Below are 18,074 nucleotides of genomic sequence, written 5' to 3' on the forward strand. Positions count from 1 at the left end.
TGGTACATAGTTACTCAGAGGGCTTACAAATTAAATGCACCGACTCCCACTTGTGGCTGGATGCAAGAACTGCAAATACCTGGGTTCTTCCACTTTGATTCCGTCATAAATTCATACTTTTCCACATTCGTTTTCTGCCAGTTCATTTTATACTGTTTATTAGATATGCAATTATTTTTAAAATACACAATATAATGTAGATCTGGAGTCTTCTATCTGACGGTCGGGATTTAAATACAAACTCAGTTAAATAGGTGGACAAATGCATGCAACACATAAACAGGTGAATTGACAGAGAGATAAAAACATATGGATGGATGTTAGCAACCGAACAGGGTAATATCTATATTATTTCATTTTCATATTTTCTGGCCAATTACCAATCTCTAAAAAGTCTGACCTGCCAATTCCGATTTTGGACGATTCTTTTGTCCAAAAAGTTACTAAATATAGCAGCAAAGTTGCTGAGTTGACAACAGTGGCGTGACTGTTGCTGACTGAGCATCCATCCATCCATCCATCCATTGTCTGTTCACCCTTGTCCCTAATGGGGTCGGGAGGGTTGCTGGTGCCTATCTCCAGCTACGTTCCAGGCGGGAGGCGGGGTACACCCTGGACAGGTCGCCAGTCTGTCGCAGGGCAACACAGAGACATACAGGACAAACAACCATCCACACACAACACACACCCCTAGGGAGAATTTAGATAGACCAATTAACCTAACAGTCATGTTTTTGGACTGTGGGAGGAAGCCGGAGCACCCGGAGAGAACCCACGCATGCACAGGGAGAACATGCAAACTCCATGCAGAAAGACCCCGGCCGGGAATCGAACCCAGGACCTTCTTGCTGCAAGGCAACAGTGCTACCAACTGCGCCACTGTGCAGCCCCTGACTGAGCATGTGCAGACATAATCATCTCTCAAGACAGAGCAAAAGGAATAAGTGGATGATTTTTAGACATTTAGTGAAGGTAGACAAAAGCAGATAAGATCACATGTAAATGTCTGCCAATCGCAGATCTCCTAAAATCAAAGCTGAAGTATGTAATCGGATAAACCGTATTCCTAATGATGCATTGTTTCAGGGGTTACACACAAACACGAAAGCCTGTTGGTGTCATAATTTCTTTAGTTCTTATAGCAGTTATAGATTAAAGATAAGATAAATTCGTTGCAAATAAACTACTAGGCACAATGAAGCCTGAACTGCCTGCTCATCAAGTGACAAAAAAAATAAAAAGAATAGAATTTTGCAAATATTTTGTCATGTCTCATTCAGCAGAGAAAAATAGTCCTTTAACAATGCCGCTTCAAGGCCTCAATTTACTTCAGTGACACCTGTTTTGTGTGGCTCAGCAGCAAACAATGTTAATGGATATATCTGACCGTTTCAGCATCGAGAGGTTCATTGAGGGCGCTCGTTTGCGTCATTGGCAGTCTGTTCCTTTTCATGCCCTGCGCTTACATAAGTTTGGCAATACAACTGAGAAATAGCAATTAGTCAAAAGCCTTGAGCCACCTCTTCACTATTGCACCGCCTCTTCATCACCATTTGCCCATTATCTTCCTAACGGCTCAGCTACATTTGTTGTTGCTGCTGCAGACTTTCAGTTTGTGGAACTCTTGATGAGCAAACTTGCACATAAATATTGAAATAAGACACTAGTTTATTTCTCATTCTGCAAAGACAATTATAATAGGTAGAAATTACAGGCCTGACCTGTGGAGATGAGTGGTCCTCAAGGTAGCGCGCCTTGCTCTTCTTACTGGGATATGCGTACAAGCAGAAAAAGCATTGCTCCAAGGCCATTTCCAGCTCTTCCTTATAGGGAAAGGAGTCATTGTTGCTAGAAGCAGCAAATTCTTTCTCCAGTACCCTAATCTGCAACAAATAAGTTGCAAAATAACAGACATTTATTCTCATTTATTCACAAAAAAATGAATAATTTATTTGTGAGTTAAAATTCTAAAAAAAAGAAAAATTTGATTTTTTTTCAACTCCCTTTGCTGGAACACCTCTAAATTAAATCCTGAAATTCAAAGCACAGTTATGTTAGAAAACAAAATCCAATGAATCTGCGTTAAGACTGAAAAACTGAAGCTCCCATCTGAATGAGCTTGGACTACTTTGCAAACAAGAAAGGACTAAAAACAAGGTTTCTCCAAGTTTCAAATGTAATCAAAGAACCTTTAAAATACACGCTAATTTGTGATTGGAGATTGATAACATTCAAATGTTCATAGAGTATCGATACTTTCTCAATTCTCTGCGAATGATTGCCAAGTCAGGGCCTTGTAGAATCTTACAAAGAACTTTAGGAGGGCTCCATCTGAGCTGCAGCATAAGGACCGACGACCCAGATACTCGTGAGCTGTACTCAAAAGCATCAGAGACGAGGGAAGCAGGGGAGTTTCTGGTTCATCTGAAAATCAGGCGTCGCTGCGTTAATAATAAAATAATAAAACAAAGACAGTGAGGGAAATCAATGACTTAACACACCTTCGTCGTCATCTAAAGATATATGCTGCCGAAGCATGCAGTCAAAAGCAGCCTCCTCATGTTTGATAATCCGACACAAGATAATCCAAGGCAGAACTGAGAAGAAATAGGGCTCCTTTGGATCATCTGAAGTACTCATGCTAAGATCAATCAGCTGGAGGAAGACAAAAAGAAAAACATGCAACAGAATAAAGCAATAAAAACTTAGTTATTGAGGTCACTCAGTTTTAATGCATTATTCCTTTCACGGCTTTCAAACCTGAATCAGATTGTTTGCCAGTCGGGCCATGCTTGAGAAGTGAGGGATTTTGCTCAGAAGCTCCGGTTCTTTTGTGAAGCATGTTTCAACGCCATCCAGCAGCTTTCTGATGGTGCTGACCCACTCTTCCTTGCTCGGAGCAGAACCGCCTGGAGCAGAGTTGAGCTGCTGCAGGGCTTCGTTCAAAGCCAGCTCGCTGCACTCCAAGCACTGCCGGTAGTCCTGCAGCTTCAGCAGGGAGTTCTGGTGGAGAAGCAGGAAAATGTCAAAGAGTTTACCAAAATTCAAGCAGAATATGATATGAAATACCGGCTTTTCTAATACTTTAAAAGTTCATCTAGACAGGCATGTTGGATTTTTTCCAAGTATGTCAATTGTAAGGACAACAAAGTAACAGCTACAGGCAGTTCAGATGCAAGTTCAGCTGCATTTTTTCTTGTTTATATTTCTAGAGATGAGCTATTTCTAGAGCTAATCTAAATTAAATGTAAAACTTCACAGTTAATTTATAGTGTTCTTTCTTATTCATAGGCTGGATAGAAGGGAAGGGAGAATAAATTGACTGCAAGATGGATAAATTGATAGGTGGATGAATAAACTGACTGCATAAATGGATGGATGGACAGATGGACAGATACACTCTTCGGACAAAGGGGGGAAAGGATCCAGTAGGAATGAACTGATTGCAGTTTTCTGGCCTGTTGCAATCTTTAAAAAGCCTGATCTGCTGAGTTTTTTGTATGAAAATGAGGTAAATATAGCGACAAAGTTACTAAGTTGGCAACAGAGGAGTGACTATTGTGTGTAGACATGCCCTTGTGGGCAGGTCTGTCAGTCAGCCCTCTCTCACAACAGAGAGAAGGGAGACTGGCTGATATTCAGACCTTTGCTTAAGTAGATGAGATCAGTTGAAAAGATTGGTTTCTCGTGTAAGTATCGACCGCTCTCCAAAAAATTAAGAAAAGTGGGACCAATTTATCTCTGCACTCCTAGAATGATGTCTAGAATATATATATTTCTCCATACATTTGAGGTCCACTAATAAATAATCTGCTGCGATGTTATGTGGTAACTAAACCCCCAGTTCCTGTGATGAGTAAAGAGCTTTGTAGCACTTCCAACCTGCAGTAGCATCAGCTGGGCGGGACGCTCCGGCGTCGAGCTCACAAACTCCAGAGATTTGCTCCTGTTCTCATAATTAAGAGTGGGCTGCAGCAGGCGCACAACAGACTCAAAGTCTGCCGACTCAAAGAGACGTTGGATCTCCTCTAAAGACTGACACCGCTCCAGCGACTTCAGCCTCTTGTCAATCTGTACATGGGATCAGAAAAAAAGAAAAAAAAAACAAACATTCAGAGCAGGAAGTCCTCATAAGAACTTTGCAACATTGTATCTATTGAATCCATGAAGGTTTTGTGAAATGCCATATCGATGATTTGAAACCATTTGTTTTCAGTGTTTACCAACCTCCTCCACAGATATGGCTGCATCTACACGTAGGTTTGGCAGGTTGATTGTGTAATGTTTCCCACCAGCGGTTTTTGGTTTGCTCTGCAACAGCCCTATACAAACATCGTAGCTCTCGAGGGCCAAATCCATATCTCCCTGTTAAGAAGACGAAAAGAAATTCAGCATTACATATCAGCTCTGGCGAGAAAAGTAAAAAAACAAAACCAGGAAACTTGGATTTTACCTGCAGGGCCAAGAATCGTGCTTTCAACCAATAGACCCGCACCATGACATCCAACCAGATGCTCCCAAACAGATCTTTTTGGGACGAGCCGAGGGCCAGGATTAACAAGTCGCCATGGAAGTGTTGCCCGGGAAACTCGGAGTCAGCCGTCTCACTGCTGGGACCGCCGCAATTTCTTCTCGGAATAACTGGCCAAGACAGAACAACATGACTGAAAACCAAGCATAAAGAATAGCTAGTTGGAGGGTAAAGGTTCACTTGTTTCAGTATGTTTTAAAGGAACAGTTCAGAATATTTTTTGTTACACTTCGATCATGAAAAACAAATTTTACTCTACTACTTTAAAATAGTCTGAGCCTATGATGTTTTAGAAATTTAAAGGTTTGATTGTTTTCAATTTATAAAGGATAATCAGGTAAATCCAAGACCTTGGATAAATTACATCACAATAAAACCTCCAGAAAATTATGAAGGTTGTTGCTTAGGAATTTCTAAATAAGATTGTGCTGATATTTCAGAATAAAACATGTTCCCATCACTTTGGAGTCGTTTCAATATGTAGACAATCCTGTGTACAGAAGTCCCTAAATGCACCGTAAAAGTTTGGCTGTAAGAAAATCTAGCCAACATGTCTGCTGCGGTGCAGCATTTAAGGCTGGTTGAATGATTTAGACCTTAGCTAAGCTTTCCTCCAGTACCAGCGTTACTTACATTTGGGGTTGAAGTTCCTTCTGGTGAATAATTAAGTTATTTGTTGAATAATGCCGACAAACCTTTGGTTTAGGCCTCATTTTTTTCTACATTGACACTGTTTTGTTTTGTTGTTGCGTTTTACAAGTTGCACCACAAACCCTATCTGTGCACTTAGCTCCACACTTAAACAGCATGTGTTCAACCTTAAAAACAACGTTGTATTCATTTGGTACACATGGGGGCCAATCCGAAAGGTCTCTTCTGAAAAGTTCTGATACATGTGTTAATTGTTACACCCATAATACCAAATATACGAAAACACATTTAGATTTACCAACAATCCAAAAGAACATCAATTACAGGGTGTCTGTAAACTTCAGTAAGCTACATTTGAGACTTTAAGAATGTTATCATTTTAATTTTAGTCCCACTCCTAAGCAAGTTAAACATAATTTGTCAACTTGTTTTGGGATTTTTCAGCAAATTCTATCATTAAAAAAAAACCAACCATCTGACACCAAGTGAGTGAAATCACCAGCTTACCAATCTTCCCTTTGTTGTGCAACCATTGCTCCAGCTGCAACTCCATACAGGCCAAGCTCATTGTCAACATTTCCTGTACAGAACAAAAAAGAATATCTATTGAAAGAACAAAAGAAAGGTGTGAAAGAGTAACCAGACCACTGAATTACCAACCAAACCGCTCCATAGAAAATGGCTCCCTTTAGCTCTGAACAGCTATTGCTCTCTCTCTGACTTCACTGATACTGAAAATACGTACTCTGAGTTGTTTTCCCACTGTAACAACATCCACACTGAAGAGTATCATCAGCACAACCTGATATTGCCTATGTACGATGCATTCATTGACTGCTAAAGGAAAAAACATTTTGAGTTTGAGTCAGTAGATCTGGAAATTATTGAATTTGGGTTATCAGTTCACATCCCAGCAGAACTCCTGGCTTAAATAACACATACGAGATGTACTTGACACATTTCACAAATATATAAAAATCAGCTCAAAATCTCCATTTCAGATTCTTTATTGAGGGCTGTTTTGACAGAAGCAATCATAATTGTAATTTTGCTGTATATATTCCTTATTTGATGATTTGGCCCATCGCTAATTTTGCTAAACATTAACTATCTTGTTGCAAGACCGCATGGAAAAGCTCTCAGTAACTGATACCTGAAGTTTGTGCCACCTTGATAGTTTTGGTCGAGATAGGAATTTAACAAGTCTTTGTTTTTTAAGGTTGCTTTGTTTATTTATTTGGTTTACCTGGATGTGCTGGTTGCTGCAGTCCCGAAGAAGAGGGTTGGGGAGGCCCATACTTTGTTTCCTCCAGGTCTGATAAACCTCCAGCACCACAGAGGTCAGCCCCCGCGGCCACTCCTCCATGAACTTCTGACCAACCGCTTTCAGGTAGCGCATCATCAGATCCAGGATGCCACCGTTGCTCAAATTATTGAGCAAGAAGTTGTGAACATCTTGTTGCTCTGACAAAGAGAAACAAAAAGCTGTTTCACTTATCAGTGAGTTTCGATGCAGAGACTGCCTCCACTTTAAAGATGTACAGTACATAGATAATGTACCAGACTCCATGAGTTCAACGGAGTCGGCTGGTAAGCAGCTTCCGTGAACAGGCTGAACGTCATCCTTCCCGTCACACTGCGTCTCAAGATTCCCCAAGCTCTCGTCGTCATTGTCGGGATCAAACTTCTTGAGCCTGAAACAGATCAGAAAATAATGTCACAAAATTTTTTATTTTTTTTTTATATTTCAGTCTTGACATTTTAGCTCAACCTACCTGGAAGGTAAGTATTTAAAAAGCAGCTCCTGGAAATCAATCTTTTCTTCCTTCTTGCATTTTGTGTTTCGAACACGTGCCGAGCGACGCTTGGCCGTCTCGCCGCTGTCCTCCACCACACGTCTTCTCTTTGGAGCTTTCTTCACTTTATCTGCCAGGGAAATGTCCATGCCTGCAGCTGTACACATAACAGAATATTATGAAACAACGACACACCGGCTTGCTAGAGTCTTCATTCTACCTCAACATTCCCAGATTTTGACACATTACAAACAATTTTGTCTGCATTTTGTTGGGTTTTTGTGTGATTAACCGACACAAATTAGTGAAGTAAATAAAAAGAATGCATGAGTGTCAAATAATTTTTACAAGGAAACATGAGTGAGAAGTGTGGCCGGCATTCGTATTTAGGTGTGTTCTAAATTAGGGTTGGAATGATTAACCAGCTTAATCATGATTTATCAATAATTGAAATAATCGTCAACTAAATCGGTAATCAAATAATTGTTAAAAAGAGTATACAGACTCAAAAAAAAGGTTATTTGCTGAAACAACACCACCGTCAGAGCTGTGATAAAACTAAAACTGTACAAAATAAATATCTACTTTGCATTGAAGGTAAAAACACCCAGAACACTTCAAGTTTTAGCTTTATCCAGTTAAAATTAACTAAAGAAATAATACATTATCGTATTTTGGGCATTTAAATGCTTGTTATTTAAAAAAAGGAATTGGGTTTTTATTTGCATCTTTTAATTTGTATCTAATATTGTATGAAAAAAGTTTAAGAGATGAAATAAAAAATTTGTAGAATGTGCCAACTTTTTAATCTGACTAATTGATTAATCCATCAAATATCAGAATAATTGGCAGAATAATCAATTGCAATTATTAGTTGCAACCCTATCCATAAATGCATGTTTGGTCATTAAATCTGACTGACCTGGAGATATATTGCAAAAAACCTAAATGGGGAAAAAAATTTCCCAATTGTGTAAAGTTGGCACTGACATGCCCCCTGCAGACATGCTGCTGTTATTGCAGCAAAACGTGCATCAACAGCATACTAATCCAACAGCACTGTATACTTCTCAGAAATTAATTTGAAAAAAATTTGAATTCATACATAATTTTCCTTCCACTTTTAATGAACTACCTTGTGTTGGCCTACCTGCAAACTCCAACAAAGACACAACAGTTTGTAATTGCAGCATGACAAAATATAAGCAAAAAAGGATCAAGAAGTGTGAAAATGAAGAATTACAGAATGTTAGTGTAAATCAGTGTTGTGTTTTCCCAAAAGAGATTATGTAAACCAGCAACGCTAACCAGCAGGGGGAGCTGTAGTTGTGATCTCCACAGTCGTCTGACTAAGGGTGATTTGAGGCTGAGAACCCAGCAGGACGGTGGGCTCACTGAAGGCCACCGGCGGCAGGGATGAGCTGGGGCTGCTGAGCACCGTGGCCAAGCCCATGCTCACAGGGCTACTCGGCTGGGGAAGGTTCTGGGGGAAGGTGGGGTCGCGGTACGCCGACAGGTCGATTCTGCAGCCCAAACTCGGCCGTGGAGGTTCGCAGGTCGTCTGATGTTTGTACATCGCGAGAAAGCTTTCGCCAACCTGCTTCCATCTGAGGTTAAACAGAAGAGACTTCAAATTTAAACATAAAATAAAAAAAAAAAAATACTCATTGGAGAAACAAACATTTCTGCTCATGGTTCAATCTAAGAAGATCACCATTTCAAATTCTTAATTCCACTGGGACTACTTTTTCTAATTCGAGTAATTCAAAACAGAAACTAACGAGAGGCAGTGCATGGGCTGGACCAGGACGAGGTCTGGTTTCGGTTCACGGTGAGAGAGAGTCTGTCTGCGCCTCCTTATCTCCATGGCCTCTTCAATGATGGATCTGCGCTCTTCCTCTTCCACTTCCACATAGTGAATGGACATATCGCTGCAACAATTCACAGCAAAATGCATGAAAACTTTCAGTGCTGCGCAGATTTAGACTAACGGTATGTTGTAAATATGAAAGACTTTTACCATTTTGTAAACATCTGCATCGTATCCCTCTTCAAGCAGGGCTGCTCCTTAAAGATTTTTTCCTTCAACACAAGGCCTTTAGTGTAGCAGTGGTCCTTCTCCAGGGCTTTGGCAATGAAGTATAAACAATCTGCGAAAATGCAGGTAAAATTTACCTTTCTGGCTATATTTAATTTTTTACACTATCAAGGGAAAAATGTCTCGCTTCGTTCCCTTCAGGCAGATCACATAAAACAAACGGTATCTGGAGTCCTCAACAAAACTAAGAACGTGATTTGTGCATCCAATAACGAAGAAACACCCTCTCTTCCTCCTTGCACGGTGAGCCAAACTGGACTAAAGGTAATCAAATCTGGGCTATTCTCTCAGAATTAAAGTGTTTTTAACCCTTCACACTGACATTCAGTGTAAAAGTGAGAACATGTGTTCATGTTACCAGCTGAGATTTTCATAGATAGAACAAGAGTAGATGGAGTAAAGCAGTTAAATTTTATAATGTCCGAAAAGCAGTAAATTCATGAGGCTGAAAAACAACAATTTTCCAGCCTCATAAATCAGCGATGAGATTTATAAAGAGTTATAACAAAAACAAAGAGCAAACGCCTAACATTAGGCAAACGCCTAATGTTAGGCACTAAAGCAAACCACTCAGCTTTAAAAGGTCAGCAGCAGCATCGGGTCAAGAGTTTAAGACTGCAGCTGAATGGTCAAGACAGACAGACAGACAGACAGGCTTCTTTAGACACAAAGTAGAAATCTGTGTTGGTTTCAGTTGATGTACATTACAGCAGCTTTTAACAGGTTACTCAAAATTTGAGACAAAATTTCACTTTACAGGCCTTTAGATACTTTAACATCAAGTTAATGTATCTAAACTGTAGTTCTGTTTCCATTGTCCATATATTTGCGCAAATTGGAATTATGAAAACAAATTTGCTTAACGGAAACACGTCAATCTTGAAAAAAACACGTATTTTGATAAAAGGTTTTTGTGGTGGGATGAGGTGGGTTTTCAGCTGTATTGAAATTAATGTGGTTTGCAAAACTGCAATGGAAATACTCTTCATGTCTCAAGTTGTGTCATTAACAACCGGATATTGCTACTGGCAGAAAAGAAGACGACAGGAAGTGATTGGAGGACAATAGGCCTTGTGACTTGGTATCAAATGCCTAACCTTAAAGGTCGGTGACAGGGATCAAACATCCACTTTGGGACATCCCTAGAATTGAGCTCATGATGATGTGCATTACTTACAGGTATAGTCACTAAGCGTGTACAGAATAGTGATGAGGTTGTCCAGGCATGGCCAGTGGTCCGGGTTGCAGTGCAGGCCCTCCTCAAATGCGTGACGCGCCAGAGGTATGCGAACAAGTCGCACAGCCACCTGACCGATTTTATACCACATGTTCACATCAGTCGAGTCCAACATGACAGCCTGAAAAGAAAAGTAATAATATATATTTATCAGTACTATTCACGTCAATTAAAAATGTAAGCAAAGCAGCGACATGAACAAAAATATTTAGAATTAACCGTAAACATGGAGCGTTTACCTCCAAATAAAACTCCATTGCTTTCTCCAAGTCGTCCCGGGATGCAGCCATAGTGGCAAGGTTTTTAAAGGTGGAATATTTCAGCATCAGTCCAGGATGCTTGAGACCCACTCTTTGATCCTCTGAGGGCATGGCCTGAAATATTAGATAGTATAGAAAATTTAACGACAAGGGCAAAGCACAGAAACGGCAATTCAGCAGTCGTACCATAGTGTTAAATCACCAGTTTAGAAGCATTGGGTTACAACTATATACAGCACCTTAGTAAAGTACTCATAGGGTTAAACTTTTTTCATATTTTCTCATACTACAACCACCAGAATCAATTATATTGGTACTTTACACGGTATGTCAGGAGTGCAAACTTGTGAAGTGAAACTATGTGATTTAAAGGTTTTTCTTATTTGCTTGTTTTTTTACAAGTACATATCTAAATGCGGCATGTATTTATATGTATTTATACTCAACCCCTTTTAGTCCGATGCCCCGAAGTAAAATGAACTCTCTAATTACTACATAAAGTCCAACGTTGTGAAACCTAATCTCACTGTAAATCAGTAGTGGACATACTTCCACTCATCCACTAATCTGCCAATAGCAAAGCTAACTTTTCGTTTAGCTCTTTAGCATTTTTGCTAACTTTGGAAATGTTTAGCATACTGACTTTCCCTTCATTAATTTTTCAGGATAAATCCTAAAGCACTAATTTAATCGGTGATTTTGTAAATTTACAGTTGGGTAAAGTTCGACATCTGTGAAGTTTTGATCATCGATTTAAAAAGTCCTCAGGAAGTTAGACGTATTTATCCTCTTATTTTGGAGAATATGAAGGACATTTTTCCAGGGCATTTAAATAACATATCTAGTATAAGTAGATCTTAGTCCCACCAAAAAATAATGCAGATTTAAGTTGTAAGACCTTAAAAGAAGAAGTGATTTTTAGGCACAGAGCTGTGGGATGCATTGTTAACAACTAAAATATACTGCTTATGTAAAACTGTGTAGTGAAAAACATTTGAGTTAATAGGTGCACTTAAAAACTGTCAAAGGGAATAGTAAATTTTATTAGCAAAAAGAAAAAAAAACACAGTACATAAACAACACTCGATTTTAAATGCCCAAAATGAACATCGACAGCTAATTCTGTAGGTTAATAAGAGTGTGACTCTTAACAGAATCATCACGCTTTGTTTAATGCACCAAGATGAGTTTACCTCTCTGAGCAGTGGTGTTTTAAGCAGCTCATGGTAGGCTTTGGCGGACTCCTCAAACTTGTCATGTTTCTGGAGATCCAAAGCTTTGTGATATAAAGCAAAAGCTTCGGCTTCCTGCGGAGGTCAATTAAAGGTCAGAAGAGGTCATTCATTTCTATCCAAAGATCGGCGTAAATGCTGTCTGGCGTCATTCAGTCGGTACCTGAGCCTCTTTCGTCCGACTCTTGCTGCTCCTCAGCGGGTCTTGACACTCGTCGGCGGCTGTCAAAGCAGCATTTAGAGCCGCAATTCGAATCTGTAAAGGTCAACGGCAACAAACTCATTAGCGACAACAAATCCCATGACATGGTGGGCGGGGAAAAGCAGAATATTGAGCGCAGCTTACCATTTTAATGTCTTTAAAGCAGGCTCTCTGCTATTATGGCGAATGTTCGACTGGTTCTGAAGGTTTGAAAAAATGATACAATGCGAGTCAGAAATTTACATACACTCATTAAGGCTGAAATGATGATAAAACATACAACAAAAAATACATCTTTAAATTTAAAATCAATTTTCTCAATCAAGTAGAGAAAAGTGCTGATACATATACATGAACCTCAACTAATATTTGGTTTAATTGATGCAAAGAAACCACAAACTTTCAGCTTTCTATCATTTTTCTAACTGGATATTTAAACTTTCTTCTTACCCAATGTCTAAGGGCTCATTTAAATTGTATGGTTTCTCCTGCTTTTAGTCATGTAATTCCTAAAACTTTCAATAGCATTGAAGTCGGGGCTTAGGAGAATTCTAATGTGAAATTTTCAAAAACAGCTGTCATGTTTGTTTGGGAAGTTTCCACCATCTTACCAATCTTATTAATTTGAAGAAGAACTGTCATCTTCAAATGAGTATGAACTCGTTTAAAGACGAAGATTAAACTATTCCGTCGTAAAAACTGACCAAACAAACAAAACAAAAAAACCCTCTTAGAAACGCCAAGGTTTTCAGATTCAACAACACTGTGCCAACTCTCAAGCATGGTAGTGGGAGCATAATGCTATGGTTTGGAGTGCCGTACAAACCTATTGGAATATTAATTTGGGACAATCTCCAGGTTCTGCAACCTCTGGACCCCCGCTAGCTGTTGTAACAGTACAATGACCCCAGTCAGGTCGATTTTATTCTTTAAAAAATAAATATGATCATGTCTGTTTTTTCTAACATTAACCGTTTACTGTAGTTATGGATGGATTCATTGCAGTAGACCTAATAGATTTGTAACATTCAATAAAACAGCCATAATCCAATACCAGTTCACTAGTGAGTTATTCATTATATTTACTTGATAATAACAGCCCCAGAAGACACACCAAACAGAGAATTAAAATAAAAGGACAAGCCGTATCAGCTAATCGACTAAGCTAACTTTACCGAATTGTCCCTTCAACTAGCCTGGCTAGCATAATGGCAGCACACTTATTTCAGTATTTGAATAACAGAACTACATCCCCGAACACAATGGTTGCTGATTAGTTTGGACTATAACTATAATTCACATAATATAGAGCAATGCTCTACATTATGTGAAATTACAGTCATATAGTGCTTTGCTAATTGTGCAAAAGCAAATTCAGGGAGCTAACATTAGCTTGTGTCTCACAGAGCAAATCATCGTTTCCTAACCTCTGTAACTTACCGTCCATCGTCGAGGCACCTGCTTTACTTTTCTGACACATTAAACAGACGCGGAAGTGGTTATATTTCAGTGATAAATGAGGAAATCAACTCAATTTATTCATCATCCTTTGTCGCTGGAAGTCATGGACCCCGGGACGTTTGCAGCAGAAGACGTTTGCTACCCGCCAATTAGTAAAATCCTCGGTCATTGGTCAAGACTCTGCGAGTGTATAGATGTAACCAATGAAATGCTTCGATACAAGTAGAATTTCATAAACAACAGAGAAATGTGGAAAGTGGGTACGCACTATTCCTCATCCGGGAAAGCAAATCGTTACGCCGGATTGGTTTGCCCATATTTTCCAGCAGGTGTTCTTTAAAGTTAAAACCGGAGAATCATCTTGACCATGTCACTCATATTGCGCGTTGTGGTTTTTGATATGGGCAAGATGTCTCTGACCTTCTCTTGTCAGAAAAATGCTTTGTCTCCGTTTAAAACGAGAACTCCTCCCACTCCACCTTGTCAGCAGTTCTCCCTAGGTCCTCCCTCGGCTGAGTGTTAAAAAGCGTACCCAGCCAATTCAGGACCTAGAACGTGCTTTTGTGTTATTTACCATTTAGGAACTTTTAAAACGCATTTTTAGGCCGGCATGTGACTAAACAGTGAATTTATTTATAGAAAAAAAATGTTTTGTGATAAAGTGGAGTGAAGAAATAAAGCGTTAGCTTATTTAGACATGTCACATGTGATCAGTACCTCCACTGTAACACATTCGATGTATTTTGACAATGTTTGACAAAAGCAATGCATCACCAATTATACGAAGCGTTTATGAAAAGAGAACTGTATGTCCTTTATGTTAGAGAATTGACAACAATGTAACATAATTTATATCTGGAGTGAATAAGGTGTTGAACTCAATTCTGAAACAGGAGGCCTTCCAGAATTTCTGACCATTGCAATAAATGCATTTAGGACACTGTATGATTTTTTTTTAGGATGATTTTTTCTTTGTTTCGTATGAAATGTATAATGTAAAAACTGCAAGTAACGTACAAACATGAATTTGTATCATTCGTTTTTAAACTTATGTTTTTAAACTCAAATGTCTCAGTAATGTTCGAGCTGCATACTAAACTCATGGCCGCTAGAGGGCAATCGTGTTCATGAAGTCCTTCAATTAACTTTCTTTCTTTTTTCTTTCTTCCCCTTTTCCTTCTTTCTTTCTTTCTTTCTTTCTTTCTTTCTTCCCTTTTTCTTTTTCTTCTTTCCTTCCTTCTGTCCTTTTTTCTGTCCTGTCCTCCTTCCTGCATCCCTTCCTTTTTCCCTTTCTTTCACAAGACCACCAAATTGTTTGATCCCTTAGCTTTTCTTTCACATGACATATAAAACAATGATGCAAAACTCCAAAACTGCTTGATAGACTGATATCAATAGGCTGATATTTTCCTAAGGATTTATGCGGTAAAACTGCAGCTTTCTCTGCAGTTTTCAGGAGTAACAGTAGACTGTTAATGTCCTCGGTGACCCTGTGTGTTGCAGCCCATTTTGCTCCATTGTTACTTATCCCCGCCTCATCTACCCACACACTCCTCCCCATCTCTGCTGGCTGGCAAGGACCATAATCAATTCTTTCCGTCAGCATTGTGGAAGGAAAAAAAAAAAAGCTTACGTCACAGTCATTACGGTCTCTATAAAAGCCAGAGTAATGCAGATTCACTGTGCAGACAACACAGCTACATACCCTGGCACGACGCGGCAGAGCTCCGAAATCATGACTTCAACTGGCTTTGACCCTTATCTCCCTTCCACTTACAAGCGGAGAGTAGTTGTGCGCAATGCAGGATATGGAGCTGGAGGAGGAATTGGATCCAGGTCTGCTTACTCCACGCATTCAGCCCCAATGCCGTCATATGTATCTTCACGCAGAAGTTATACGACATCCACCAGAGCTCCTTCGAGCTACTCCCCCATCCTTCCTGCTGCAGCTGCCAGCGAGCTCCGCCTTGAGCAAGCGGTCCAAGTTAGCTCCGAGTTCAAACAGCTGAGGACCCAGGAGAAGGCTGAGCTCCAGGACCTCAATGATCGCTTTGCAAGCTTTATTGAGAGAGTCCATGAGCTGGAGCAGCAGAACAAACTGCTGGAGACGGAGCTGCTGCTGCTCAGGCAGAGGCAGGCAGAGCCCTCCAATCTTCGGGCCCTGTACGAACATGAGGTCCGCCAGCTCCATGCTGCTGTGGTAGAGGCCCGCCACGAGAAGCAAGCGGCCCAGGACCACAGAGATGAGATGGAGGATGTGCTGAAGAACCTCCAGAAGCGCTACGAAGACGAAGTCCTTGGCAGAGAGGAGGCAGAAGGACGGCTCCTGGACGCCAGGAAGGGAGCGGACGAAGCCGCGCTGGGCCAGGCCGAGCTTGAGAAAAGTGTCAGCACCCTTCTGGACGAGCTGGCCTTCCTGAAGCGCCTCTGTGAGAGTGAGATCGCCGAGCTGCAGGCCCAAATTCAGTACAGCGTCGAGGTGGCCGTGGAGATGGAAGTCTCCAAGCCGGACCTCTCCACTGCTCTCCGTGACATTCGGGGCCAGTACGAGACGATGGCACAACGTAACCTGCAAGCAGCAGAGGATTGGTTCTGCAACAAGATGAGCGTGATGACGGTAGGCTCCACGCGCAGTACAGAGAGTGCACGCAGCGCCAAGGACGAGGCCGGAGAGTACCGCCGACTGCTCAAAGACAGAACCCTGGAGATTGATGCCTGCCGGGAGATGATCCAGGCTCTGGAAAACCAACTGCAGGAGGTGGAGGAGAAACAGAGTTCTGAGATCTCTGCAATGCAGGTAAGCAAGCACAACTTTGGAAAGTAGAGGAGAAGAGCAATGGGTAAACTCATTTTAGATGTCAGATCAGCTTGAACTTTACCGTGCTTTCTCTTTTTGCAGAACACAATAGGTGAACAGGAGGATGAATTGAGGGCAAACAAGAATGACATGGCTCGCTACCTAAAAGACTACCAAGACCTCTTGAACGTAAAGATGGCATTGGATATTGAGATTGCGGCATATAGGTGAGTGCTCAAGTCACACTCACTGCAGAGTTTTATGCACTGCATTGTAACTGTGAGACTTGCTATCTCGTCCCACTAGGAAGCTTCTTGAAGGGGAGGAGAATCGCTTGAACGTGCCAAAACAAGGATCCTTCACCGTTTATTCTCAGGCCATGGGTCCTGCTCCAGCCTACGGAAGAGTGCAGGTCTCCACCCAGTCTCTGCTGAGCTCTGCGGCTCCGTACCTGCTGAGCTCCCGCCTGTACTCTCCGTCGCTTTTCACTGAAGACGTGATAACCGCAAGCCAAGCCCAGCAGGCGGAGTCCAGCCCTCCTCAAGAGGAAGAGGAGGAAGAGGAGGAGGGAGAGCAGGTGGAAGAAGAGGAGAAGGAGGGAGAAGAGGAAGAAGTAGCAGATGAGAAAGAGGATGAAGAAAAGGCTGAGGAGGAAGAGGAAGAGGGAGAAGAGGGAGAGGAAGCAGTAGAGAAAGAAGAGGGAGAAGAGGAAGGAAAAGGAGAAGGTTAGTGTTGCCATTTTACCTTTCTGACAATGAATAGAACATTTGCATTGTGCTCAAATGTCTCCTTACAGATGAAGAGGATCACGAGGAGGAGGAGGGTAAAGACAAAAAAGAGGAGGAAGAAGGGGGAAAAGAAAGCCAACCCCAAGGCGAAGACGACAGTGAGCAAAAAGAAGGCGATGAAGAGGGTGCAAAGGAGGAGGAGGAAGGTGAAAAAGAAGCCGAAGAAGAGGTGGAAACCAAAGAGAAATCCGCCAAAACAACTGACAGGAAAGTTTAAACTGACGAATCAGTTTTCTGGTGCTCAATATGCAGAGATGCCTCATCGAAAAGAAAAAAAAGAAAAAACAAAGATAACAAACCTCATGAACTTGGAATATTCGGTCACTGAGGCCTCTGTATGTTTTATTTGAAACACTAACAGCATGTATGCACATGTTTACATGGCAACAACAAAGGAAAATAATAAAGACGACGGGAGACGTCAGGAATAGACTCTGCTGTGTGTGGATCTATTTGCAGGTGCTTTAACTGTCACCAAAAATGTGCTTATCCGACTGTCTTTGGGTGCAACGCGCGGTTTAAAAATGCCTTACCTCAACTCCCCACTGAGTGCTTTAAGTCTCAAAATGTGCTGCATTGAACCCCAATAAAGCCTTGAAGCCTTGTCAACCTGAAGCTGCCTCCACGCCTTTCATTTTACACTTACATAAACAGGCGGGTGCAGTAAGGAGTCAATTCAAATCATCTTCGCCACACACATAAAACGCATATTCACAAAATTAGACTCAAAACCCAAGCTGTGTGACTCACAAACAAGAAAAAGGGATTTTGAATGCATCTTTTTTTTTTTTTTTAGCCTGGAGCTGCCTGTTTATTCAGAGCTTAAAACAACGCACCTCATTTTCAACAGAATGTTAATGGAGGTTAATGGAGGGGAATAAAGGAACATAAATGACGGGCAGAAGTCCATAGCTTGTATCCGCAGTGATATATTGGCCCACGGCTGAAAGAAGTGTGGGGGAGTGTGTTGGAGGAGACCAGCATAGTCAGCAAGTCAATTGATGCAGTAAAAAAATAAAAA

General features: G+C 40.9%; 2 protein-coding genes across 7 annotated transcripts in view; one reads left to right on the forward strand and one right to left on the reverse strand.

The window, feature by feature from the left end:
• cabin1 (calcineurin binding protein 1) overlaps positions 1-15,349 on the reverse strand; it is a 52,243-nt gene extending 36,894 nt beyond the window's left edge. For 3 of the 6 annotated variants that reach the window (XM_028034819.1, XM_028034817.1, XM_028034814.1), the window contains exons 1-20: positions 13,448-13,632; positions 12,152-12,207; positions 11,969-12,061; positions 11,767-11,880; positions 10,553-10,687; positions 10,254-10,434; positions 8,999-9,128; positions 8,760-8,909; positions 8,287-8,585; positions 6,958-7,135; positions 6,743-6,876; positions 6,429-6,667; positions 5,690-5,762; positions 4,454-4,641; positions 4,228-4,365; positions 3,883-4,071; positions 2,761-3,003; positions 2,502-2,655; positions 2,309-2,424; positions 1,722-1,883 (exon numbers count right to left, since the gene is read on the reverse strand). In XM_028034819.1, coding sequence (XP_027890620.1) covers positions 1,722-1,883; positions 2,309-2,424; positions 2,502-2,655; positions 2,761-3,003; positions 3,883-4,071; positions 4,228-4,365; positions 4,454-4,641; positions 5,690-5,762; positions 6,429-6,667; positions 6,743-6,876; positions 6,958-7,135; positions 8,287-8,585; positions 8,760-8,909; positions 8,999-9,128; positions 10,254-10,434; positions 10,553-10,687; positions 11,767-11,880; positions 11,969-12,061; positions 12,152-12,154 — 2,919 coding nt within the window. In that variant the 5' untranslated portion in view covers positions 12,155-12,207; positions 13,448-13,632. Of the gene's footprint in view, positions 1-1,721; positions 1,884-2,308; positions 2,425-2,501; positions 2,656-2,760; positions 3,004-3,882; positions 4,072-4,227; positions 4,366-4,453; positions 4,642-5,689; positions 5,763-6,428; positions 6,668-6,742; positions 6,877-6,957; positions 7,136-8,286; positions 8,586-8,759; positions 8,910-8,998; positions 9,129-10,253; positions 10,435-10,552; positions 10,688-11,766; positions 11,881-11,968; positions 12,062-12,151; positions 12,208-13,447; positions 13,633-15,245 lie in introns of those variants that run through there. The other 3 variants (XM_028034815.1, XM_028034816.1, XM_028034820.1) reach the window with 3 other exon arrangements.
• On the forward strand, positions 14,890-17,668 carry neflb (neurofilament light chain b). Its single transcript, XM_028034821.1, has 4 exons — positions 14,890-16,265; positions 16,368-16,492; positions 16,572-16,990; positions 17,062-17,668. Exons 1-4 carry the CDS (start codon positions 15,138-15,140, stop codon positions 17,268-17,270), a joined length of 1,881 nt encoding a protein of 626 aa, XP_027890622.1. The 5' UTR covers positions 14,890-15,137; the 3' UTR covers positions 17,271-17,668.
• Positions 17,669-18,074: the final 406 nt, after the last annotated feature.

This window comes from Xiphophorus couchianus, chromosome 12 (assembly GCF_001444195.1).
Source record: "Xiphophorus couchianus chromosome 12, X_couchianus-1.0, whole genome shotgun sequence".
NCBI classification, from domain to species: Eukaryota; Metazoa; Chordata; class Actinopteri; order Cyprinodontiformes; family Poeciliidae; genus Xiphophorus; species Xiphophorus couchianus.